A 27,972-nucleotide genomic window follows, 5' to 3' on the forward strand; every position below is an offset into this window, starting at 1 on the left:
AAAGCTGAACCAGATTGTTCACAGACTGTCACGTCTTCTTGAAAGCACATGAAAAATGACATTAAAGGCAAACAGGAAACGCTGCACTGTCATCACTCGTCCCCTTCCTGAATGCCATTTAGCAAATCCTCTTCAACCTATATTCAACTGAATACACCACAAAGACAAGATATTTAATGTTCAAACTGATAAACTTTATTGTTTTGTGCAAATATTTGCTCATTTTGAAATGGATGCCTGCAACACATTTCAAAAAAGCTGGGACAGGGCAACAAAAGACTGGGAAAGTTGATGTATGTTCAAAGAACACCTGTTTGGAAACAGGTGAGTGTCATGATTTGTCAGGCATGGCACAAACAGAGCAGGACACAAATGCAAAACTCTCACAGGCAGACTGGTGTAAGAAAAAGGTTTAATTTAACAAGCAGGGATTTGGTACACGGGAGGTCCAGCAGCAAAGCAAAGGTACAGACAGACGTGAGGCTGAGGCTTGGTCCATAAAACAGACTGAGGTCAAAAAGCACAGATTGGAAGAGTTCAGAGGCAAAGACAAGTTCAAGGGAAAATCAAGGTCAAACACTAGCAGGCAAAAACAAGACAAGGAACATCTGGAAAATGAATAACATTCAACAATCGGGCAGTGAGCTGTGAGACTGTGAGGGCTTAAATAACTGGTGGTGTAATTAGTGGAACAAGGTGCAGGTGTCAGTGAAAGTTCTGGAAGGGGGCGTGACTAGTGAACAAAGATTAAGCATGGGCAAGATAATGGGAAGGGAGTGCACAAAGTGGAGTGATGTCAGATACAAAGATGCGTGAGCAGTTGCAAGAGCGGGAGTGAATGAAAATGCAAAACAGACAGAATCAAAGTGTGGAAGACAAAGACACAAGGCGGGTTCAGGATGCGCAGTGAAATAGAAATAAACACAAAGCTACAACTGAATATAATATTACTGTGAACAGGAACCAAACATGAACATGAGAACTAAACTAAACATGAACTGGCAACACAGACTTGAACAGGAGACATGCAGCAAAATACTAAAACGACATTAAACACAAACTGACTTAAGAAAACAAGGCAGTAAGACAAACCATAAGAAAAAGCAGTGACCAAACAATAACCAAAACAAATCAGTACAACAAATATTATAACCAAGAGGAACAAGAGATAACTTAATAAACAATGACTGAAAACTACTAGAACAGAATGAAAGGCCAAAGTAAAAAGTCACAAAGAAAACAAAGTGACAAATCAAAACAGAACAGAGAATAACCATATGATGAAAATTAAATAACTAGTGAATCATAACAAAAAAACAAAGTAACAAGAAAAACATGACAGAATAAATCCTGATGAAAATAAATATTAATAAATCAAAGCTGAAGCAGACAGGAAACAACAAACAAAGAGGGAAAACAAGGGCTCAGCACCCTGACTTGGCCAAATCCCTGACATGATTGGGTATAAAAGGAGCATCCCCAAAAGGTTCAGCCGTTCACAAGCAAAGTTGGTGCGAGGATCATCACTTTGTTAACAACTGCGTGAAGAAATAGTCCAGCAGTTTAAGAACAATGTTTCTCAACGTTCAATTGCAAGGAATTTAGGGATTCCATCATCTACAGTCCATAATATAATCAGAAGATTCAGAGAATCTGGAGAACTTTCTACACGTAAGCGGCAAGGCTGAAAACCAACATTGAATGTCCATGACCTTCAATCCCTCAGGTGGCAATGCATTAAAAACCGACATCATTGTGTAAAGGATCTTACCACGTGGGCTCAGGAACACTTCAGAAAACCATTGTCAGTTAACACAGTTCGTCGCTACATCTACAAGTGCAAATTAAAACCCTACCATGCAAAGTGAAAGCCATACATCAACAACATCCAGAAACGCTGCTGCCTTCTCTGGGCCCGAGCTCATTTGAAATGGACAGACACAAAGTGGAAAAGTGTGCTGTGGTCTGATGAGTCCACATTTGAAATTGCTTTTGGAAATCATGGACGTTGTGTCCTCTGGACAAAAGAGGAAAAAACCATCCAGATTGTTACCAGTGCAAAGTTCAAAAGCCAGCATCTGTGATGGTATGGGGGTGTGTTAGTGCCCATGGCATGGACAACTTACACATCTGTGATGGCACCATCAATGCTGAAAGGTCCATCCAGGTTTTGGAGCAACACATGCTGCCATCCAAGCAATGTCTTTTTCAGGGACATCCCTGCTTATTTCAGCAACACAATGCCAAGCCACATTCTGCACATGTTACAACAGCGTGGCTTCGTAGTAAAAGAGTGCAGGTACTAGACTGGCCTGCCTGCAGTCCAGACCTGTTGCCCATTGAAAATGTGTGGCGCATTATGAAGCACAAAATACGACAAGGAGACCCCGGACTGTTGAACAACTGAAGTCGTACATCAAGCAAGAATGGGAAAGAATTCCACCTACAAAGCTTCAACAATTAGTGTCCTCAGTTCCCAAACGCTTATTGAGTGTTGTTAGAAGGAAAGGTGATGTAACACAGTGGTAAACATACCACTGTCCCAGCTTTTTTGAAATGTGTTGCAGGCATCCATTTCAAAATGAGCAAATATTTGCACAAAAATTGAATATAGGTTGACGAGGATTTGCAAATCATTATATTCTGTTTTTATTTACATTTTACACAACGTCCCAACTTCATTGGAATTGGGGTTGTATGATGACTACTTTTAAAGAGACTTTTGTTCTTTTTAAGAATTAGGAAGCTGATTTTAATTGTGCACCAGAATAATAGAAGCCCAATGTGTGTGTGTGTGTGGGGGGGGGGGGGGGGGGTGTTATGAGTAACATGATGTGTCTGCAAAAATGTATATATTGTGCTCAATCACATAAAATATATAAATATAAAGTTGGCTGTGGAGCAGCTTTTATTTTGAAGGTCAACTGTCAATACTTCTTGTCTTATTTTGACTTCTGTGTCCATCATCCTGTTGACTGAATAAACAGGACAAATAAAATCTGTCTTTAACTTTGTGATATTTACAGCAAAATCAACAAAACCACAAAAATAAATAAAAATCAATCAAACCCAGTCAGTTGTTCTTATATATTTAATATGAAAGATTTCACTCACCTTCAACCACTTAAGGGCCATGGAGCCTATCCCAGCAGTCACAGGGTGTGAGGCGGGTTCACCCTGGACAGAACGTCCGTCTGTCGCAGGGTCACATACAAACAAACAAACACATTCACACCAACGGACAATTTAAAGATTCCAGTCCATTTAATCTGCATGTCTTTGGATGTGGGAGGAAGCCGGAGCACACGGAGGAAACCCACACAAACACGGGGAGAACATGCAAACTCCATACAGAAAGGCCATAGGTGGGAATCAAACCCATGATCTTCTTGCTGTGATTTAACAGTGCTAATCAGTAATCCAACGAGCTGCCCAACATGAAAGAGTTGATAAAATCATTTTATTTATGGATCTGAGCTGTGCAGGAGATACATGTGATTTATACAGAGAGGAAAAACTACAGAATTAATCACAAAAAGCATGTAATTAATAAAATGACTATAAGTATCAGATAAGAGAGAAATGAAAAGAAATGTAAAAACAGTCCATGGGGGATGAAAAGTATCAGACATGTAGCAGGATTTCGGCTCCTCGGGTGTGACTCTGGTGCTTGATATGAAATCACAAGAGTTCGATGAGGAGAGAGAGACCGAGCGTCCCGCTGAGCCACATAATCTGACACGGGCTGCAAGGACCACGTGACTCAGCTTTCTGGCCAGCAGGCACATGTTGATGAAGTGCTGACGTGTGACGCACCTGAACCAGGTGAGTCACCACTCAGTGTCACCGCTCAGGTGCCGTGCACCTGCCGAGCGAGTCCGCAGATGTGTGCGGGGGCGCTGTGGGCACGCGCCCTGCGGGGTTTTCTCACAGCGGCATGGTGTAGTTGGCAGGGAACAGCCCACTTTTCCCCTGAAGCCTTCCTTTCCACCACGACATGTCCGAGTGATCCAGCACCTCGATGACATCACCGGCGCAGAAACCCAGTTCATCGCCCTCCTCTGCCGTGAAGTCGTACAGCGCTTTCACCTGTATGGTGGGCGCCCTCTGTGGGACAGAAACGGCACATCACACTGAGCGTACTTTTCTCAGCTCAGACAAGACTGTCAAGGATTATGACAGTCAAAATAAATACACAAACAACAACAATAATAACACTAAAAACACAACTCAGTGTCCATTTTTACTTTTGGAGGCACTGCAACTTATTAATAATAGTAATTATATGAATATTTATATTGGACTTTCCCAAGAATCAAACCACAAAACAAAATAAACACCAGTAACAAAAGAATAAATGGCAATAATAAAAAGAATACAGCAAAAATGCACAAAAACCCAAATTAAACTGCTCAAAACACACACAAAAAAAGGTGCACGTTCTACTCTGGAAAATGTATCCTGAAGCATGATTACCCAGATCTGAATTTATTTAGTAAATAATTGGCAACTGTGGTGCTAAAATTGCTGACATCACAAATTTTTAATTCTGAGAAAATCAGTGTGAAAATCAGCCTTTAACACTTTTGCTTTGGCTTGCAGACAAGTTTTCAGCATTTTTGAAACATCGTTGATGGTGAGATTGTGTCAGTTTTTCTTTTTGGACTTGTCTCGGTCTGTGATACTCCTGGGTTAGGGTTAGGGTTAAGCAGAACTCCTGAAAATTTGGAAAAGACATCATCACGTTTAGTCAAAAAAGACCTGTTTATTTTTGAACAGAGTAAATATCCAGTTGATGGTGTTCGATTCTGCTATGAACGTTCTCATGCTGGAGCTCTTGGCCAAATTCCATTGTACCTGCTTTAACAGTAAATGGCCACCAGGTGACAAAATTACATTTGAAGAACCTTGGGACACAACAGCCAGTCAAACGTGTAACTAATGAAACTCTTGAGGAACACAGATTCTTCAAACCAACCAAATCACTGGACCTGATACCTGCAGAGAGAAGTGACCAAACCAAATGATGTGTTGATCATTAATTGATTTTTGTGATGAAATGTGATTTGTGATGGCTATAGTTGTATCACCGCACACAGAATGAAGTTGTTCAGTTGGAGTCACTAAAGCAGATCTGAGGTGGATCTGCATTAGAGGTGGGCGGATTGATCCTAATATTAATAATATCGATACCAACGCTGGTATTGATATTGAACGATCCTCATGTAAAAAGATCGATACTCAAGCTTTTTTCTCTCCCCCACGCACTGACTGCTGAGCACGCAGATTCATCGAAGTGTACTCTCTGTGTGTAAGAGCAGCGCTGCGCTGTGTCACACAACACGGAGTGTGGTTGTGGTTTGTCAGCCCTCTACCTCAGGAGATTTTGTTTTAAGTTGTGTTGAGTGATATTTTTTTCAACAAAAATGTTGATTGTGATAATAAAGTATTTTGTTGTCACGTACAATGTTTGGCAAAATTCTATCCTAGGTCTTTTGGATCCTTTGGATCTATGAATCTTAAGTATTAAAAAGTATCAGTATCAGTATCGATATCAGCGATACTGGGCCTGTATTTACTTGGTATCGGGTCAATACCAAAATTCCCGGTATCGCCCACCTCTAATCTGCATGTCGACTTGGCATCGGTTTCGCGCTGGCTGCCCTTCATGATGACGACTGCATGGGGCACTGGTGGGTGTGGCTTTGAACCGAGAGCCTCCTGTTCTGGAAACACGCATGCTTGGCTGCCACATTGTGTTGTAAATCTATTTGACATTCGCCCTATTGAGGTTTCAAATCCCACAAAATCTTGCAAAACCTTAGAGTTCACTGCGCTGCGAGATGTTAGTAACATTGAAAACTGCATTCAGACGCTCTGATCACGCTGCACTTTAATCGCTGCACACAGACAACAGCATGAACATTGCAACATAAAACTCTTTGTATATTGTGCCTAAAACTCTTGTGAATATATTCTCTGGGTTTATAGATGTTGATATTGTGTTTGTTTTATGTAAACATGCCAGAAGCTCAGGTTGTTTTTCAGTGGGAGCTGCTGTGAGCTACGCTCGCTTCCTGTTCATGTCATTCTGGGGGAAAGTGAAGTTTGATCTTTAACGTCCTGATTATTGTCCTTTACGACACTGTTTGTCCTGTTTGTTCCAGAGGAATATATAAAAAATGTCTGAAATTTGATTCACATTTATCCACGCAGATTAAACGTAGCAGACACGGATTATTTGGAATATTTGTTTTAGCAAGTTTTAAGGGTCTCATGCAGCAGTGTCTTAATAACGTGATGAAAAGCATAAAAAATTACATTTTAGTGTTATAATGTTCAGTTGTAATTGCCGTCATGTGGATTCTCTATGTTATTTTGACCGCAGTAACTCTCTGGCTCGTAAAGGATTATCGGATATCTCAATAAGGCGAGTGGTAGATTTTAAAATTCAAATATCACAAAAAAAGCATCGCTTTAATTTTTTTGAATTTTAAAATGTGGTCGGGCACGTGGAACTCTGAATCTAAATATTTGTCTGCTTTGCTTAAAGCTGTATAGCCTTTAAAAATAATTAAAAATTGACAAAATGTAGTTTCTACTGAAATCCAAGCGTTATAATGTTGGTTTGTTTTTGTAACGTGTTGCAAAATTACAGCTCATTTTAATGAAGAGAAGATGTTTATCTCGGAGAATTCCGTGCTGAATACTGACTTTTTCTTGATGGCCGTCGTTCAGTCAGACAGGAAGTGCGTGTGTGCATGCCTGAGGTTTTGAGATGACCTTTGACCTGACCTACTTGCTTGATGTGCGTTCCAGGGGCGTGCACGCTAACATCCATTCACTTCCGATTTGTTATCTGGTTACAAAAACAGCTCTTTTAGATTTAGAAGTGTTTTTTCTCAGTAATGTTCATAAAATATATGAGAAACATATTAGATTTATACAGAAATAAATTGTTTCAGAGTGTTTTCAGGCATCTTGGTTTATCTTGTTCAATCGAGCAGGCAGCTGATGTCACACTGCCTTTCTTTACTCTGATTGGCTGTTGCTGTGTTATTCCCAGTGTCCCTCATGCAAATCAGGGGAAGCCCCACGTGATCTATGATGTCACTACCAAATGTAGGTCATGGCGTCTGATTGACTGAATTTCTCCCCCTCAGGGGCTGAAATTCTAAATTGCTGCCTGATGAATTTTGGTCATATTGCCAAAATTATATTATTCATTTAAACATTAAGGAATGAAATCAAAGTTTTTATGACTTAAATCTTAAAACCTAAAGGCCGTAAAGCTTTAAATTACATCTTACTCTGTCGAAATGCAAACACAAATGAACCAAATTTCAGCCAATTTCACCTGTTACTTTAGGACATATGACCCTCCAAACTATGCCTCATTTTTTTTTGGGGGGGGGGGGGGGGGGCATCAGTGAAACAGACAAGACTTTGCTGTTGTGTTAGAAGCATTTTATTGGAGCTCTCCTAAGCTTGTTCTCTTGCTCTCTTTTTTGCAGGAGTTTTGTGCTTTAAGTCAGTCTGGGGTGTTTTGAACCTCAGTACGTTTTCTCGCACTTTGTGGCAGAACAGCGGATTGGGAGCTGACCTCAGGCTGGGGCGCGGTGTCAGATGTGCGGCATGGAACGGCGGCGGGGGTGACGGGGCTGCTCCTGCCGGTGTGACCGATGGTGTGAGCTCGCTCCTCCAGACCTGTCCTCTTGGCCTGAAACCGATGGACACACTCAGACTTTACTCTGGGACTGACTGTTAAAGTGGTGACACTGTGAGGGTGCAGCGTGCGTACCAGCTGGTTGTGCGGCTGATCCGACGCCCTGCGCATTGTGGCGACAGCGCCGGCTACGGCTGGGTTAGTGGCACTGCGTTGTTCGGGCAGACTCCCCCTCTTCATCTACAGGAAGGAAACAGAAAGAAAACATTAGACTCACATCAGAGCTCACATGACCCAGATACAAATAGTTCAATACGTGAACAGACGGAGAAACTTACAGAAAACAGCTCAAAAGAACTCAAGAGAAAACCTCAAAGGTCTGAGAAATAAACGGGGTTCTCTCTCAGCTTTTGAGAACTGTCTCCTCCACTCCACAGTACTATGCTGTGTGTATTTGTTAAAGACTGATGTACATAAAGTCCAAGACATATTCAATGACTTGGAAATGTTCATGTATTCATCCCCTGATTTGTCTGAAGAAAACTGATAATAAAACCAATTATTTATGTGTGTTATGCTAAAGTGTGTCATTACGTCTTGGCTTTTATATTTTTATTTCATTCATATCAAGTTGTAGAGTTTTTTAGTTTGAGTTAATTTCAGATATTTTTATATTGAGAAGCCTGATTTACTTTTTGTATTTGATATGGCAAAAAAATTAATGAAAACTGTTACCCTGAGGGTGACGGATATTTTGCCAAAAGATGAACAAGCGAGAGCGAGAGAGAGAGAGACGACCACGAGGAACAGCCACCATGAAGAGGGTCTGACGGGCACGGCCGGTCACAATATTCATGCCAAATGTGGAGGCAAAAAAAGCACAAAATGCAACCAGTAAAGCGTTTTTTTTGTTTGTTTTTTTTTTGGTGATTTTAGTGTTTGACCTTCCTGTGACCTTGACCTTGATTCTTTTGTGTGTGTGTGCTGAAAGGTATCTTGCTAGGGTTGCTGTAGCTGAAGTTGAGAGACTCTGCGATGTAAACTGTGTGCTCCAGAGCGAGCTAAAGGTGAAAATTGCAATGATTACATACATACTGAATAAAATAATAAATAATAGACGAATGAGAAAAGGACTTTTACAAAACAAAAACAGACACAAATGGATATCAAATTTTCATCTGTTTCTTCAATCCATCACAGTGTGACTGACACCTTTTGTTTGGAACAAACCAAATTAATGTACCTTGCCAAGCTACCCCATCCCCCACTCAGTGGTGTGTGTGTGTGTGTGTGTGTGTGTGTGTGTGTGTGTGTGTGTGTGTGTGTGTGTGTGTGTGTGTGTGTGTGTGTGTGTGTGTGTGTGTGTGTGTTGTGGGGGGGGGGGGGTGTCACTTTGGGAAGCTCATGCATCAACTGCAAATGCATCACACTGAGTCACATACAATGTCTGATACTAAAAAGGATTGTTAAAATTTTGCATTTTTGTTCAGAAAATGGATGGATGTTCAGTTTGATGAGATTTTGCAGACTGACACCAAAATCTGATTAAAATGTCTCAGGTGTCTCTTACCGGCTGCGCCTGCGCGGAACCTTTACTGCTCGAGGTTCCGTCGTTCAGGTAGATCTCCCTCGTCTTTGAGATGGAGGTGATTTTGTAGAACTCCACCAGCTTGTTTAGGGAGGTGAACTTTTCGGACCACAGGAAGTAGTGGCCCTTGTTGTCCTTCATCACTCTGAAGTGTTGGACATCACTCTCGTGTCTGAGGGACAAAGCAGGAACAGATTAAAGTGCCTCAAGAGCCAACTTCATGTCTCCTTTCTTTCTGGAGGTTGAGGGATTTGCTCAGCTGGGCCGTCCTTTGCTGGTCAATGTGCATCACTACAGTGGAGCTACAGCCCTCAAACCCATCACTTACTGGGTGTTGTCCTGCAGTATAAACCATTCTATAATAAATAAAGTTAAATAAAGGAGGGATGCATCATGTAAAATCATTCACGAGAATGATTTTATCCATTTCGAGGTGTTGTGACGCAGCATCAGCTGCAGCATCTTCTCCATGTGGTGTGTCTCTGTGTATACAGGTGTCTGAGTGCTGAAGACCTCAGTGGCTGGAGAAGCCCACGTGGATGCCCACGTTTCCCCTGCAGCAGATAGATGGTTACTTTTGAAAGGTGTGGCTAGACCGGTTGTCTACCTGGGTGCTGGAGACCCTCCTGCCCTGTGCACCAACAACATTTCCTGTATATTTGTTTTGTGAATTGTTCTGTAATTTATGTCTGTATCATGGCCCAAGCAGAGGGTCACACCTTTGAGTCTGGTCTGCTTGAGGTTTCTTCCTCAAAAGGAGTTTTTCCTTACCACTGCTGTTCTGGGGGTTAGTAAGGTTAGACCTTACTTGTGTGAAGCACCTTGAGGCAATTCTGTTGTGATTTGGCGCTATATAAATGAAAATAAATTGAAATTGAACTGATGCCATTCAGGACCTAAAATGGTTCTGTGGTGTCACAGATGTGAAAAAGCACGGCGCCAGTGTATGCTCCCAGACATGACTTCAAGTTCAACAGTGAGTTCCTAATCAGTCAGGAGGCCTGCAGTCGTAAAGATCAATAAACTGTCACATTTTGGTGCACAGGTTCTTCAGATGATTTCCAGAAGATGAAACTGATTATTTCAGTTTTTGAACAAAAAAATGAAAGAGTACAGAATCAAACATTGAAGCCAACCTGGGAGCCTTGTCACTGTGACGTATCCACGTTAAACACAAAGGTACCACGCTGCCATCATTTGACTTATGTGTTTGGTCTTCAAGCCGGTGTCACAGACCGAACAGTCCTCCCTTAAAAATTGGTCCGCCTTTTCCATCTGCGCATGTGTGATTTCGAACCACAACAGCACGTCTGAGACGGAGTCTCTTCACCCAAAGTGATCAAATGGATTAATGGGATTATTAACCATTAGATGATGAAAGTAAAACCTCTTAAATCATTCTGAAGTCCATTTTAAGCAGAAACGCGATGAAATTCCATGACACTTTGAAATGACCGATGCGCAATGAACGCATCAGCTAGCAGCTTGTTTAGCTGCGGCACTCTGATCACTTACACCTTTTATGATGAAATAATGCTGAATTTATGTGGAAATGATTGTTGTACAAAAGCTTCAGATATCTGTCACTGATATAGATGATGACTGGAGGCAGTTTGAAGCAGAAACGAGGTGTTAATCCGTGAACCGTGTCATCGGGGTGGGGGGGGGGGGATTTTTAGGGGGGCCATTCAGTCGGTGACACTGCACGTAATAAAAACCTGCATCAGATAATGTCTGCTGACAAATACACGTGTCCAGTGTGTTATGAAATAGCCTAAAGCCCAAAATAAGTGCAGAAGAAATGTTTTATAGCACTACTGACCGACACAAAATCATTAAAAACATGTTACACCTGTTGTGTGGGCCGCTGAAGAGGAGGTACTGCTGGCCCACCACCACCAGAGGGCGCCCTGTCTGGAGTGCGGGCTCCAGGCACCAGAGGGCGCTGCCGCCTCACAGGAGCGCCCTCACCTGAGACGAGACAGCTGATATCAATCAACAGGGAGGTATATCAGCAGGACGGCATCTCCACCTCATTGCCGAGATATCGCTCTACCAAGGAGGTAACGTATCCAGCCAAACAGATCATCTTTTGACCATTGAATACTTTTTGCCTTTACACAGAAAGAGAAGAGACAGCAGGAGACTGTATTTTGGATAAGTACTCACATTCCTGCACTCACCTGTATTTTCCTGACAAGAGGTGGAGGTGGTGTTTCCACCCTGTGTGTTGCTGGGTGCAGCCGCACCCACACCTGACTGTTGCTGTTCCTTGCCAGCAGTACCGGATCCGACGAGCGGAGGCAGTGGCCACCTGGGGTTCGGGACTTGGCGGCTCCAGTATCCCCGGGGTTCGGTGGCAGAGGAAATCGGGTGGTTCCGGTTCGACTCGGACAGACGTCTCCTATCGTCGAGCCTGCCCACACGACACCTTTGGAATTCGGTTACTGCTGTATTTGTAATCTGTTGTGTGAATTCACAACAGTAAAACTTTGTGATTTGACTTTCTCCATTGTCCGTTCATTTGCGCCCCCTGTTGTGGGTCCGTGTTCCTACACTTTCCCAACAGGATATCTCGGCCAACGTCATGGATCCCGAGGGGCGTCAACCGGCTGTTGAACGGCCAATGGAAGAACAGGACGCGCAGGCGTCCGCGGGAGGGGTAATCGGTGAGTTGCAGCGGATCCTCACCGCTTTCACGACTCGGTTAGATTTAATGACCGAGCAGAATGTCCTCCTGAACCGCAGGGTGGAGGCTCTCGCCGCGCAGGTGGAAGCGCGCCCTCTGGGCGCCGCTGCGGCTCTCCCTCCCGTAGACCCTGTGCGTAACATTGACGTTCCACTGGTCGTTCAACGACCCCTCCCACCTTCCCCGGAAGCATACATAAGCCCCCCAGAGCCGTACAGAGGCTGTGTGGAGACGTGCGCGGATTTCCTTATGCAGTGTTCGCTCGTCTTCGCACAGCGTCCAGTTATGTACGCGACTGATGCTAGCAAGGTAGCTTATGTAATAAACCTGCTTCGCGGCGAGGCACGCGCTTGGGCTACAGCGCTCTGGGAGCAAAAGTCACGGCTCCTTCAGACATATGATGGGTTTGTGAGGGAGTTCAGAACCGTGTTCGATCACCCCAATAGAGGAGAAACCGCTTCAACTATGCTACTGTCGATGAGACAGGGGCGTCGGAGCGCAGCTGCCTATGCAGTCGACTTCCGCATCGCGGCTGCGAGGTCCGGCTGGAATAGCGCTGCCCTCCGCGCCGCCTTTGTAAACGGACTGTCATTGGTTCTTAAGGAGCACCTGGTGGCTAAGGATGAACCGCGGGATTTAGATGGGCTCATCGATCTTGTCATACGGTTAGACAACCGGTTAGCAGAATGTCGGCGGGAACGAGACGAAGGGCGTGGCCGGGCACGCGCCGTCCCTCTCCCTTCCGGTTCCGACCGCGCTCCGCCTTCCCCACGCTCCACGGCCCCTGCGCTCCGTGGGGCCACAGCTCCCCCTGCTGACGAAGCTATGGACACGAGTAGGGCAACATTTAGGGCACCAGACGCACAGAGGAGACGGGCCCACGGAGCTTGTTTTGTTTGTGGTGCGATAGAGCACCATATGAGAGACTGCCCCGAGCGGTTAAACTCCAACGCCCCGCCCCTAGAGACTGGGCTAGGGGTGGGCCGAGACATTCACGTGGGACACACCCACATTGCCAGACGACTCCCAGTCACGATCCTTTATGAGGACTCAACCCTGAAGGCCCCAGCACTGGTGGACACGGGCTCTGAGGGGAATCTGTTGGACAGCAGATGGGCCAGGGAGATAGGGCTCCCTCTGGTGGCGCTTACCTCACCTGTACAGGTTCGGGCACTAGATGGCTCCCCACTCCCTCCGATCACGCATAAGACACCACCTGTAACTCTGGTGGTGTCAGGAAATCACCGGGAGGTGATCGAGTTTTTTGTGACTCAGGCCACCTCCCGTGTGGTTTTAGGATTTCCCTGGATGTTGAAGCACAATCCCCGGATTGATTGGCCGTCCGGGGTAGTGGTTCAGTGGAGCGAGACCTGCCATCAGGTGTGTCTAGGTTCCTCGGTTCCTCCCGGCTCCCGAGCTAAGGAGGAGGTCAGAGTCCCGCCCAATCTGGGGACGGTACCGGTGGAGTACCACGACCTTGTCGACGTGTTCAGCAAGGATCTGGCTCTCACTCTTCCCCCCCACCGTCCGTATGATTGTGCCATTGATTTGGTTCCGGGCAGTGAGTTCCCGTCCAGTAGGCTGTACAACCTCTCACGGCCTGAGCGCGAATCAATGGAGACCTACATCCGGGACTCATTAGCTGCCGGGTTGATCCGGAATTCCACCTCCCCGATGGGCGCAGGTTTCTTTTTTGTGGGCAAAAAAGATGGCGGACTTCGTCCATGCATTGATTATAGGGGCTGGAACAAGATCACGGTTCGCAACCGATACCCGTTGCCCCTGTTGGATTCAGTGTTCACACCCCTGCATGGAGCCCAGATTTTCACCAAGCTCGATCTTAGAAATGCGTACCACCTGGTTCGGATCCGGAAGGGAGACGAGTGGAAGACGGCATTTAACACCCCCTTAGGTCACTTTGAGTACCTGGTCATGCCGTTCGGTCTCACAAACGCTCCCGCGACTTTCCAAGCGTTGGTTAACGATGTCTTGCGGGATTTCCTGCACCGGTTCGTCTTCGTATATCTAGACGATATACTCATCTTTTCTCCGGACCCTGAGACCCATGTCCAGCATGTACGTCAGGTCCTGCAGCGGTTGTTGGAGAACCGGCTGTTTGTGAAGGGCGAGAAGTGTGAGTTCCACCGCACGTCTTTGTCCTTCTTGGGGTTCATTATCTCCTCCAACTCCGTCGCTCCTGATCCGGCCAAGGTTGCGGCGGTGAGAGACTGGCCCCAACCCACAAGCCGTAGGAAGTTGCAACAGTTCCTAGGCTTTGCTAATTTCTACAGGAGGTTCATTAAGGGCTACAGTCAGGTAGTTAGCCCCCTGACAGCCCTGACCTCACCAAAAGTCCCCTTCACCTGGTCGGATCGTTGCGAGGCCGCGTTCAAGGAGTTGAAACGGCGCTTCTCATCTGCACCTGTTCTGGTGCAGCCCGATCCTAGTCGCCAGTTAGTGGTTGAAGTGGACGCCTCGGACTCAGGGATAGGAGCCGTGCTGTCCCAGAGCGGGAAGACCGATAAGGTCCTTCACCCGTGTGCCTATTTTTCCCGCAGGTTGACCCCAGCCGAACGGAACTATGACGTCGGCAATCAAGAGCTCCTTGCGGTGAAAGAGGCTCTTGAGGAGTGGAGACATCTGTTGGAGGGAACGTCCGTGCCATTCACGGTTTTCACTGACCACCGGAACCTGGAGTATATCAGGACCGCCAAGCGGCTGAATCCCAGGCAAGCCCGCTGGTCACTGTTCTTCGGCCGTTTTGACTTCCGGATCACCTACCGTCCCGGGACCAAAAATCAAAGATCGGATGCCTTGTCCCGGGTACATGAAGATGAGGTCAAAACGGAGTCGTCGGATCCCCCGGATCCCATCATCCTGGAGTCCGCTATCGTGGCCGCCCTCACCTGGGACGTGGAGAAGACCGTCCGGGAGGCCCTGACACGAGACCCGGACCCCGGAACCGGACCGAAGAACAAACTCTACGTCCCACCAGAAGCCAGGGCTGCAGTTCTGGACTTCTGTCACGGTTCTAAGCTCTCCTGTCATCCTGGGGTGCGAAGAACCGTGGCAGTCGTCCGGCAGCGCTTCTGGTGGGCGTCCCTGGAGGCCGACGTCCGGGGTTACATCCAGGCCTGTACCACCTGCGCCAGGGGCAAGGCCGACCACCGCAAGACATCGGGATTGCTACAGCCGCTGCCCGTGCCTCATCGCCCCTGGTCTCACATCGGCCTGGATTTTGTCACGGGCCTCCCGCCGTCCCAGGGAAACACCGTCATCCTCACGATAGTGGACCGATTCCCCAAGGCGGCCCACTTCGTGGCCCTCCCGAAGCTCCCAACAGCCCAGGAGACAGCGGACCTCCTGGTCCACCACGTCGTCCGTCTGCATGGGATACCATCAGACATCGTCTCCGATCGCGGTCCCCAGTTCTCCTCGCACGTCTGGAGGAGCTTCTGCCGGGAACTGGGGGCCACGGTCAGTCTCTCGTCCGGGTATCACCCCCAGACCAACGGGCAAGCAGAACGGGCCAACCAAGAGATGGAGCAGACCCTACGTTGTGTGACAGCCGCGCACCCGATGGCCTGGAGTACCCACCTGGCCTGGATCGAGTACACCCACAACAGTCAAGTATCATCAGCCACTGGCCTCTCCCCTTTTGAGGTGTGTTTGGGGTATCAGCCCCCGTTGTTTCCGGTGGTCGAGGGAGAGGTCGGTGTGCCCTCGGTCCAGGCCCACCTACGGAAGTGCCGTCGGGTGTGGCGTGCCGCCCGTTCTGCTTTGTTGAAGGCCCGGACGAGGGCGAAGAACCATGCAGACCGGCGGCGGACCCCGGCTCCTACGTATCGTCCTGGGCAGGAAGTGTGGTTGTCCACCAAGGACATTCCCCTACAAGTGGACTCCCCAAAACTACAGGAACGATACATTGGTCCGTTCAAAATTCTCAAGGTCATCAATCCCGCCGCAGTGAGGCTTCAGCTTCCGGCCTCACTGCGGATTCATCCAGTGTTCCATGTTTCCAGAATCAAACCTCATCACACCTCACCCCTCTGCACTCCGGGTCCGGCACCACCTCCTGCCCGGATCATCGACGGCGAGCCGGCTTGGACTGTACGCCGGCTCCTGGACGTCCGACGGATGGGCCGGGGTTTGCAGTATCTGGTGGACTGGGAAGGGTACGGCCCCGAAGAGCGCTCCTGGGTGAAGAGGAGCTTCATCCTGGACCCGGCCCTCCTGGCCGACTTCTACCGTCGCCACCCAGACAAGCCTGGTCGTGCGCCAAGAGGCGCCCGTTGAGGCGGGGGTCCTGTTGTGTGGGCCGCTGAAGAGGAGGTACTGCTGGCCCACCACCACCAGAGGGCGCCCTGTCTGGAGTGCGGGCTCCAGGCACCAGAGGGCGCTGCCGCCTCACAGGAGCGCCCTCACCTGAGACGAGACAGCTGATATCAATCAACAGGGAGGTATATCAGCAGGACGGCATCTCCACCTCATTGCCGAGATATCGCTCTACCAAGGAGGTAACGTATCCAGCCAAACAGATCATCTTTTGACCATTGAATACTTTTTGCCTTTACACAGAAAGAGAAGAGACAGCAGGAGACTGTATTTTGGATAAGTACTCACATTCCTGCACTCACCTGTATTTTCCTGACAAGAGGTGGAGGTGGTGTTTCCACCCTGTGTGTTGTTGGGTGCAGCCGCACCCACACCTGACTGTTTCTGTTCCTTGCCAGCAGTACCGGATCCGACGAGCGGAGGCAGTGGCCACCTGGGGTTCGGGACTTGGCGGCTCCAGTATCCCCGGGGTTCGGTGGCAGAGGAAATCGGGTGGTTCCGGTTCGACTCGGACAGACGTCTCCTATCGTCGAGCCTGCCCACACGACACCTTTGGAATTCGGTTACTGCTGTATTTGTAATCTGTTGTGTTTGTTGTGTGAATTCACAACAGTAAAACTTTGTGATTTGACTTTCTCCATTGTCCGTTCATTTGCGCCCCCTGTTGTGGGTCCGTGTTCCTACACTTTCCCAACAACACCGAAATCATAGCAACTTAGATTTAGGCTGTTAGTGACCATCTGATCATACATCAGGATTACTTTGTAACCGGTTTCAAAGTATACAGCATTCACAACAAACAGCTACGGAGACTCATGAGTACTCGTTTTTCTGAGTGTTTCCAACAGCATTTACGTAGCTTTGAGGAAATGTCTCAGAATGTAGCTGCTAACATTAAGAACGGAGCTGCAAATAAATTCCAAAGTTTCCATAAGTGTGATGTCATGTTATGATGACTCGTTTTTAAGTGATAACTGTTTATTTTGATACCATCATCAAAAGTAGCAGCTGCTCTCCACTGTGTCTTCACTGTGCACATGCATGTCCATCATGAATGCAGCCTGTTAAAAATAGTTTCTGCTAGAGGCTCAGCTTTGTGCACGCTTGTAAATGTCATCAATATAACTGTGAAAAATCCAAAAAACACATCTGTGTGATCAGATAGCCTGAAAAACAGTGAACATGTGCGTGTGCATGTTAAAACAGCTCGCTGCTCCGCACACATCAAAATCAAAATTCTGAGACTCTCTCAAAGTAAAATTAAAATAAAGCCTACCAGCTCCAATGAGAACAACAATATACAAAAGGGGGGAAAAACTGGACAGGGCACTCACCCACTTGTACATTGATTTCAAATATAAAATATGTAAAGTCCACACCATCAAAGAAGTCCCCCTGCACGGATCATGCATGATCGGCAGCTGGAGAACATGTCCAGGTCCACTATAAGTCCTCATGCACAGACTGCATGTGATCGCCGGCCAGAGAACAATGTCCGACTGTAGCTGTGTTGTCAGCTACTCAAGTTCTCAGGATTCTGCCATGTTAGATAGAAAGTTTATTATCTCCTGAAAATAAAGTATTCCGCCTTTTTTCAATGTAAGAAATACATCTGCATGTTCAGACAGGCTGTAAAAACAGCATCATGTAGACATTCCATGTCCATGTTCACCATGGCAGGAAAACATCATCCTGTGATACAAACAGCAGTGTCACCACACATTAGTATCCAAAATCCAACAGACTATGAAAAAGTTGAGAGGTCTGAGGTGAAGTGTGTTGTTTCCTCTCTGTGCATCCTCTGTAAATCTGAGCCATCACTTTCAAATGAAAGCTCAGACGCTTCGTTATCGGTTTCACTCTGTCTGTCAGCTATCAGGATGTTTCTGCTTTTTTAAAATGTACGACACACGCAGAGAAATGCAAAGAAGAGACGTTTCCAGAAATGCACCTGCTAACAATAAATTTGGCCCATTTGACCGCCCAAATACCATTGAAGTCCTTGACATTGGAATTTCTTCTCAATCTCAAGCAGGAATACAAGCAGGAAAAGCAAATGTCATAAACATAAGCCCCTCCTCTAGATTTCTGCCCCGTGGTGCTTCGTACCCTCAATACGGCATAGCACCAACATACCAGATTTCCTGAAGTATGTCATGTTTCTTTTTACTAGCTTGAGAAGTCCTGTGACTTATACTCTGGTGAGACTCATTCTGCTTCGTCAGCGCAACAGCAGCAGAAGAAGCAGTAATAGTGGTAGCAGTAGTAGTGGCTGTGATAGTGGTAGTAGTAGTCATTGTCTGTCCCCAGTAAGTAAGTCTACTATATTTTATAAAGTAGTTTTCAAAAGTTTTAACCCACATTGGGTCGTGTGTTCAGTGGGTGAAGGAAATGGTTTACTCGCGTTTTGCACTTTTTAAAATAACATAAATTAACTTGTAGCTTCTGATTGTTAACAAAATGTTTGCATCACAAATAAATAAATAATGTGCAAAGTTTCCAATTGTAATTACACAACCCTGGATACTTTTAAATCTCATTTAAAAACTTATTTTTATTCCATGGCTTTTAATACTGCATGAGAGTTGTGTGGTCTTCTGTCTCTGTTTTTATTGTGGTTTTATCTTCGCGTGTTTTATCTTATCTGATATATTCTTTTTGTTTTTATATGTTTTTAATCTACTGTATTGTAACTTTATTTCATTTTTTTATATTTTATCTGTTGTGCAGCACTTTGGTAACCTTGTTGTTTTTTTTTTAATGTGCTATACAAATAAAGGTGTATTGGATTGGATTGGATACATTACCTTTTTTCCTCATATATGATAATCTGTTCAGTGGCCCAAAAAATAAATAACAGTTAACTCGCATTTTACGCTTGTTACAGTAACAAAAATTTAAGAGGAGGTACTGCTGGCCAACGCCAGAGGGCGCCCTGCCTGTTGTCGGGTTTCAGGCACCAGAGGGCGCAGTCACCACCCAGGAGCCAGGACTAACAGCTGTCAGAAATCATCTCATCACCATCCCATCCCATAAAAGACTGGAGGAGACACCACATCTCTGCCGAGATATCAGTTTACCACTCAGGTAAAACTCTCAGCCGTGTCTGTGCTCAACGCACTTCTCATTGTCTTTCTTTGAAACCTTTGCAGATGGATCTGTTATCTTCAAATCAGCTGGAGCAGGGTTTTGGACGTTTGAAGAGTGACGGACTTCACTCCTCTTTCCAAAACTAGAGAAGTAACAGTCGGTCCCTGCACATATCTGTGTTTTTGTGTCGGAGGTGGAGATTCTCCCACAAACGGAATTGAACTGAGTTGCTGATTGTTCTGCTGGGTGTGCACACACCCACCATTAACCTGTCTTCTGTTCCTGCCAGCAGTACCAGATCTGACAGCTGAAGTAGAGGCCACCCGGGGACTCGGGACTTCTCTGGATAGGGGTCTCCTACCCTCGGACCTGCCCACACGTCACTTGTTGAATTTTGTAATTGACTGTCTAAAAGCAGTATTCGACCTGATGTGCACATTTGCCACAATAAATTGTATTTATTTGACTATCTATTGACCGTTCATTTGCGCCCCCTGTTGTGGGTCCGTGTCATTACACTTTCCCAACAGGATATCTCGGCCAACGGGGCGTCAACCATCTTTTGAACAGCCAATGGAAGAGCAGCGTGCACAGGCATCTGCAGGAGGCATGATTGGTGAGTTGCAGCAAATCCTCACCGCCTTTACTGCTTGGTTGGATCTAATGACCGAGCAGAACGTCATCCTCAATCGTAGGATGGAGGCTCTCACCGCGCAGGTGGAAGCGCGTGCTCAGGGCGCTGCTGCAGCTCCTCCTCCTGCTGACCCGGTGCCAAATATAGACATTCCACTGGTCATTCAACGACCCCTCCCACCATCCCCTGAAGCATACATAAGTCCCCCAGAGCCGTACGGGGGTTGTGTGGAGACGTGCGCAGACTTTTTAATGCAGTGTTCGCTCGTCTTTTCACAGCGTCCCGTGATGTACGAGTCGGATGCCAGCAGGGTGGCTTATGTAATTAATTTGCTTCGAGGCGAGGCACGCACCTGGGCTACGGCGCTCTGGGAGCAGAATTCACGGCTATTGTCCGTTCATTTGCGCCCCCTGTTGTGGGTCCGTGTCACTACACTTTCACAACAGTGTCGTTATCTTTTTTCAGTGTATTATTTATAATACAAACAATCTGTAAGCAAATAGAAGCTATGAGCTAATTTGTAAGTTTTTATTTTTAATCACATTACCCATTTACCTCACATAATATAATCTGTTCAGTGGTTTAAAAAAAGCAATCAAACAAACAAATAAAAAACCCAGTTGACTTGCCTTTTGGGTCTGGCATAATAGCAATTAGCTCGTTAGCTTCTGCTCCTTAACACAGTGTTTTCAATGCAAATAAATAATGTACAGATTAAATTGCATAAAGGAAGATGTGGCACTATGCTTCAAAAATAAATGGCACTTGTACTCTGCTACAACTTATATATGTTTATTTTCTGTTTATGAATAATTTTTTTGGACGGATGCAACTTAAAAGCCGTAAAATACGGTATTCGAAGATCCCCATGTTGCCGGCTACATGTCATCAGGAGTGTATTTTAAAAGACTTTACAGGACTGGTTATTTCAGTAATTCTGTTTTTTAATCAGTTAACTAAAACAATCAAAACTATTTTTACGCATTGAGGCAAACAAGCATTCAGCCAATAATGAAACTGAGTGAAGCATGAGTGAACGCTGTGAGAGGGTTAGGATGTGACCACACCAGCTCCAGGAGATCATCTGCATCTAAAAAACACACATTACACAACTCAGAGCTTATCGTGTGTCTGCACTCAGGATGTGGTAAAAGCCTGGAACTGATCTTCATCTACAAATGAAATTAATTCAGGTCTAAAAATACAGTTCCAACATAACTGAGAATGAAAAGGAGAAACTGGTAAAAGGTTTTATATATGTTTTATAGATGAATATTGTTGAAGTTGTGTGTTACAGATTCTGTGCACGTTCATGAAGAAATTCAAAACGTAGCTTTGAAACTTCTTGTTTGAGACTCCTGTGATATTCTGGTCATGTGGCACTAGGGTGGTCCTCTACAGCAGTGATTCTCAACCGGGGTGCCGCGGCACCCTAGGGTGCCGTGATCGATCGTCAGGGGTGCCGTGGGTATTTTTCATATTCGCGATTACCATGAATTATTTATTTTATCCATAAAGCATAAAACGACTCAGCCTCGCGTGCTGCAGCCTCGCTCTCGTCTTAAGGCGGGACAATAACAAGGAGGCTGACGGCCGATTAAAACAGTGCCGTCTCCTTCAAAAGCCGTCTAAAATGCGGAGCTGTTGGTGTGTGTGTCAGTGCCTGTGTGTGCGCGCGCAGAGTTAACAAGCTGCAGACTGCGAGGGAGGGGGTGGGTGAGGGAGATTCCTGAATGCAGGCGCGACACGTTCAGTGTGCAGCGAGCACGGAGCAGAGAGAGGATTTTAACCCAAGTGAATGTTAACAAAACGGAAACGTGAAGCTGCCTTTACTTCTCTCTGAACTTTCTCTAAAGGTGTGATTCTGCCGTTACCGTCCTGTTCACACCATGTGCGCATCGTATGCTGAATTTATGAGATCATGAGATGAAATAAATGGTCAAATATCTTTAAAAACATATTTAAAAAATGAGAATATATGAATGAACTGAGCCACAAAAAAAAAACAATGTTCAGACGCAGAGATCACAAAAAGCAGGTGAGAAGTCTGAACTTTAACAGCTGTTATTTTCCAAAGGTATTTATTTGTTCAATCTTGAGCTTAATGCAGTGTTTAAGCACAAAACGTGACTGATGAGGAGAAACAATTTCAGAAATGCAACAGAAACAACCACAAATCAGAAAAAGTTGGGACTGTATGTAAAATGAAGATAAAAATAAAAATGTTGCACCATTCCCAGTTTCTCCACTCACAGAAGCCAAACGTTCTTCCAGAGTTGTGTAATTATACTACAATAGTAGAATATAAAGAAGGGAAAAAAAAAGAAAAAAATAGACAATATATTCGTCAATCGCAATTATTTGTCTGACAATTAATCGTCTCCAGAAATTCGTAATCGTGACAGCCCTACTTGAGATCAGAGCGCAAAATGCTTGACGATTTTCGAAATGCGGTGTTTTCTGTATCGATTTTCTATTGCGATAATTGGGTTCTGCGCAAAACCAGAGGTAATAGCATTATAATATTATTTTGGTTGGTGGTGTGCCGCAGGATTTTGTAAATACAAAAAGGGTGCCGCGGCTCAAAAAAGGTTGAAAATCACTGCTCTACAGGATGCCAAAAATAAAAATGTGAGTTTCTGAAGGTTCTTCCTGACAAAATTGTTCATCTTGATGAGAAAATGTTTTGTGCAAAATTTTATTTCGATACGATTATTCTGACCACTGCAGCACGCAGGGTGGATATTACAATGGTTGAGTATATTAGTGCAAACCAGCAAGAGTAATGTACCTGTTGACAAATGAAATACAAAGTGAAACAACAATCCTTTTCCTTGAACTGACCACACAGGAGCGATAATAAAGTATTACACGTCACTGTCCACATGTTGGGTCGATTCTGATTTTCTTCGCCTCTGGGAACTGACATTGATGCCACTCAACAATTTGCAGCATGTATTGGTGCTGCTGTTCATCCTTCGTGAGGTCCTTGATGAGGAAGTCCATGTTGATGTTGACTGCCTCAAAAATGCCACCTGAGGCAGATGTAACAAAATCTGCCACTAATGAACTCATGAACCCAGACCATCACTCAAAATGTCATTCGCACATCATAAAAACGGGCTGGGCGGCCGGGATAAAATTTTTCAAATCTCATGAAATTCCACCCAGTTTATTTTATTTATTTTTTTTTACCCCTAAAGAAATCAAAAAAATGAAGAAGCAATTTGAAGAAGTTGAAGTTTGTTTTTGGGACCCCCCTAATGTGGCATGTTTCTCTGGGCGAGTTCTAGCGAGTAGGTGCCTCAGTGTTGAGGATGGAGAAGGCCAAGTCATTGACCCTGTTCCACCTGGCTGGAGCAGGTACATGGTTACTTTCGAGGGCTGGAGATGAAGTGATCTTCTGCGTGAGTGGTTGCCATCCAGGACAATTAGGGGTCCCCGAGGGCCAGGGGTGTGAACCACTAAGTTTGTACCTCAATGAGAATGATAATAAATATGCTTTTTGTGCATGGGAGGTTTTTTGTGCTTATGAGGATTTTCGTGTTTATGAGGTTTTTGTATGTATGAGGTTTTTATACATAAGAGGTTTTGTACAAATGGTCAGGATTGGACTTTTGGAGTGGGGTCTTGTTGTCTTTTGTTTTGGGTTTTTGTTGTTGTTGTTTGATGGGGGTTTGTATTACTGCTTTCTCTTGTCTTTTGCTAAGGTATTTGGTGTTGGACGGTTCCCTCTTGTTTTCCCGCCCTTTTCTGGATCTTTCTCTCACACCTGTCTCTCATCTCCTGCTCATCACCTCCTGTATTTAAGCCTCTCTTTTCCCTCGTCTTTGCCAGATCCTTGTGCTTCACCACCTTCGCTTCGAGCCTTTCATCTGAGTTTTGTCTTGTTTTTGCTCTGCCGTGTTTCTGAACTATTTGCCTGTTTATTGGACACTGCTTTTTGCCTCATGTTTTGGTTACTGTTGCTGATAACTGACTGCATCCTTCCATACCGAACCTTGATGGTGATTTCAGTAAACCCTTTTTAACGTCTTACTGCTGTGTCCGAGTTCAAGATTTGTGTCCAGCCGTTTCGGGTTACAGAACCTGTTACATATGAGCTTTTTGCACAAATGAGCTTTTTGTACATATGAGGTTTTTCTGTCACGTCCTACGATCATCACAATGCACTCACTTAACAGAGATGGAGAAGTCTCCAGGGGAGCTCTGGCAGCCTCGGATCACAAAGTGTCCCACATCTTTGAGTCTCAGGAGTTCCTCTGCGGTGCTTCGACTGGCATTCTCCTGGAACCAGCTGGACACAAGGAAACCATAACGCTGCTCATTCAGAATGACTCACACGCCATCTCCTGGTGTTCCATGAGACACGGTCTCACCCGGACACACAGCTGTCTCTCACCTTGGTGTCTGTATTTCAATGTAGTTCTGTGGTACGAATCCTTCTTGTCCATTCATCTCTGCTTTGTACCACCCAGAATCTGAGCTTAAAATCTAATCAGAAAAAGAAGCACAACAGATGACGCGTCAGTCAGAGCAACCAGACAGAAACACTGCATTGATCCGACTATACGACGACCTGGAAAATGTTGATTATTGTACATTATGTGCAATTGTCTGTTTCAGGGACTGCATTCAGTTTTACAAACGCACTCGATTTGCCCATTGAATAAACATCAGTACCTGCAAGTATTCGCCCAAAACTCTGTTTCAAATTTCAGAGCGTGGCTTCAGGAATGAGGACGAGAAGCAGAAAACACCAGTGACGCCTTCAAAAACACTGACTTAAAAAAAAACATTTAAAAAAAGCTTTTGATATGGTCTGCAGAGGAGGCTGTGCGCCCTCTGTCTCTATCCCTCCAGCATTCTGTTTGGTCGTTCTAGTTTACTTATATTTCTTTTTTTGCCTATATTTTTATTTGATTTTTCAATTCAATTACTTCAAAAACTTAACTTCTATGTAAATCCACTGTTAAAAATCTAATTTAAAAAAAATGTTCATTTGGCCAATATATAAATGAACTATTAATTAATTCAATTTACAGAAAATATTCTGTGTCGTGATATGGTCATGAAATGAGCTTTATGTCACAGCCCTGATCATAAGAGGCCCACTTTTTCAAAACATACTTTTGCAAAAGTACTTTTTAAAGACCAAACCTTCTTTTTAATAAACAATATGCTTCTATTTGAAAATAATTTCAATGACAACATACTGGAAGAGAAAAAAAAAATGCAGAACTGCAAAAAAGCAGCAATGTAATAAACAGTGTAACAACAGCAATTGGAAATTCCTGACATCTGCCCATCTGGATCCAGATCATCTCCAAAATTCAGTGAGGTCTTCCATGCCCTAATATCAATCTGTGGTCCAAATTTGGTGAGGATCTGTGACGTAGTTTTGATGTAATCCTTCAAAGCCTATATAAAAGGGAAACTTGATCCAGAATCCGGATCACCTCCAAAATTTATTGAAGTCTTCCATGGTTTCGTCAAAACCCGTGCAGTAATTTTGATGTGATCTTGCTAACAGACAGATAAATAAATGAAAACTGTCACCCTGAGAGTGATCAGTATCTTGCCAAAATGTGGGGAAAAAAAATGAATACCACGAGGAATGACAGGGACTGACAGGCAAAGCCATTCCTTATATTCATGCCATATTTGGAGGCAAAATTTCAAAAATTGCGACCAGTAAAGTTGTTTTTTTTAATTTAGTGTTTGACCTTGCTGTGACCTTGACTTTGACCATGAGCTTGGTCCTTTTGTGTGCTGAAAGGTACCTCCATAGGACTGCTATATGTGAACTTACAAGAGACTGCAATGATGATTTACACGCTTTGTCACACCCTTAAAAATGAAAGATTATGCAGTCTTTTTTCATGATGATGTCATCAAATGATGTCATAATTTAAACCCTATTCTATCTTCTGGATCCTTTTATCAAGCCCTTTAATTTGGTGTATTACACAACATGTTTTACTGTAGTCTGAAGTTTGACCTAATTTAGGTAACCTTTGACCTCAAGCGACACCCAGAAGATCAATGTCAATCGCTTATCCCAGGTAATGGCTTATGGGCAAGGCCAAGCACTGTGTCCATGCCAAATCTGGAGGCAAAATTTCAAAAATTGCGACCAGCAAAGTGGTATCATTGAATTTAGTGTTTGACCTTGCTGTGACCTTGACCTTTGACCATGATCCTTTTGTGCACTGAACGGTACCTTGCTAGGGCTGCTATTTGTGAAGTTTCAAGAGTCTGCATTGTAAGCTGTGTGCTGCATATCGAGTTAAATGAAACCCATAAAAATTGAAATTTTGCATGTTTTTATTGTGATGATGTCATTAAATTACATCATAACTTAAAACCTTTGCTATCTTCTAGATCCCCTCATGAAGCCCTTTAATTTGATGCATTACACGCTATGTTTTACTGTAATCTGAAATTTGACCTAATTTAGGTGACCTTTGACCTCAAGCAAAACCCTGAAAGTCAAGGTCAATCACTTATCCCATGTACTGGATTATGGGCAAGACCTATCACTGTGTTCATGCCAAATTTAGAGGCAAAATTTTAAAAATTGCGACCAGGAAAGTTGTTTCATTGAATTTTGTATTTGACCTTGCTGTGACCTTGACCTTTGACCTTGAGCTTGATTCTTTTGTGTGCTGAAAGGTATCTTGCTTGGGCTGCTCTGTGTGAAGTTGCAAGAGTCTGCGATTTAAAGTGTGTGCTAAATAAGCCACTTTGAGGAAAGTGACTTATTAAAAAAAAAAGTTCTGTTGTTTCGATGGTTAGTTCATGACCCATCAGGCTGTGTGATGGATTCTGGTCTCAGGGGGAGGAAGACAGAAGTAAAAACTGCATGACATGGTATGAGTCTGATTCTCTCTTTATAAAGGCAAACTCTCTCCTGGTGCAGTTTGAGCAGCAATGTGAGTCCATTCACTCATTTGTCTTCAACCGCTTATCTGAGTTCGGGTCGCGGATGGCTGGAGCTTGTCCCAGCAGTATGTGAGTCCATTGCTGAAATAAAATTGAGGGATGCAACAGGAGATGGTTTGTGTACATGTCAAATGAAAGGCCTCAGAGGGCCGACGCAAACCCTACGCACTCTGAACAAAGTGGACCACCTTCATCATGACACCACTTATACCAATCAATCACAAATATTCTTCTGATCAAAGTAAACTTTAGATCATCTCTGTAGCCTTATTGCTTACAGAGATGTAGCAGAAAACACACTTTTCAACCATGTTTTTGTTGATCCTGACATTGTTCTTTGTCCAGTCCTCTCCAAATGTGAATCATCTTGAGACCTCTGCTCAAGTAATATTACCACCAGGTTTGGTGAAAATACATCCAGTCATTTTTCAGTTATCTTTAGTTATCTTGTTCACAGACAGGCACATGCACAGGACCAGTTACACTAGCCTGCTTTGCTGCTTCACCATCACACAGGGTTAAAAAGCCATATCATATTTCTGAGGGGCACTCTCCTTTCACATGAGGCACCACCTACTGCTGCAGGTGTATATGACATGTAAAAATGTAAATAATACATGTGAAAGTTTAGAATAGACATGATGTATACAATATATGATGACTCTTTTATATATATATATTTCCAAGAATAAAAATACTGTCTTATATTTGGATCAGTATGGTATTCAGCAGCCTGTTGACAGATACTGACCTTCAGGATATCACCCCGTTTGAAGCTGAGGTCATCTTCTTCTGTTGCAGAAAAATCGTACTTTCCTGTGGCCTCCATGGGGACAGAGTGACGTGTCAGGAAGAATTACTGCACAGAAAAACAACCAGCAGCATAAAGATGGCTTTCTGTGTGGAGGCCAGATGTCTAGAAAAATGTCACTTAATTCAAAATCGGCATTAAAATTAAAAAGAAGACAGAAAACAGAAATCTGGTTCATTTAATTAATTTAATCCATTAATCTATTTAATCCATT

At 44.6% G+C, this 27,972-nt stretch overlaps 1 protein-coding gene across 2 annotated transcripts in view; it reads right to left on the bottom strand.

The window, feature by feature from the left end:
* Positions 1 to 3,425: 3,425 nt before the first annotated feature.
* grap2a (GRB2 related adaptor protein 2a) overlaps positions 3,426 to 27,972 on the bottom strand; it is a 42,314-nt gene continuing 17,767 nt past the window's right edge. For both annotated transcript variants that reach the window (XM_034190976.1, XM_034190977.1), the window contains 7 exons: positions 27,699 to 27,806; positions 24,405 to 24,496; positions 24,180 to 24,299; positions 9,237 to 9,426; positions 7,802 to 7,906; positions 7,604 to 7,720; positions 3,426 to 4,107 (listed from right to left, as the gene is read on the bottom strand). In XM_034190976.1, coding sequence (XP_034046867.1) covers positions 3,928 to 4,107; positions 7,604 to 7,720; positions 7,802 to 7,906; positions 9,237 to 9,426; positions 24,180 to 24,299; positions 24,405 to 24,496; positions 27,699 to 27,776 — 882 coding nt within the window. In that variant the 5' untranslated portion in view covers positions 27,777 to 27,806 and the 3' untranslated portion in view covers positions 3,426 to 3,927. The remainder of the gene's footprint in view (positions 4,108 to 7,603; positions 7,721 to 7,801; positions 7,907 to 9,236; positions 9,427 to 24,179; positions 24,300 to 24,404; positions 24,497 to 27,698; positions 27,807 to 27,972) is intronic.

The sequence above is a fragment of the Thalassophryne amazonica genome, chromosome 16, assembly GCF_902500255.1.
Source record: "Thalassophryne amazonica chromosome 16, fThaAma1.1, whole genome shotgun sequence".
Taxonomy (NCBI): domain Eukaryota; kingdom Metazoa; phylum Chordata; class Actinopteri; order Batrachoidiformes; family Batrachoididae; genus Thalassophryne; species Thalassophryne amazonica.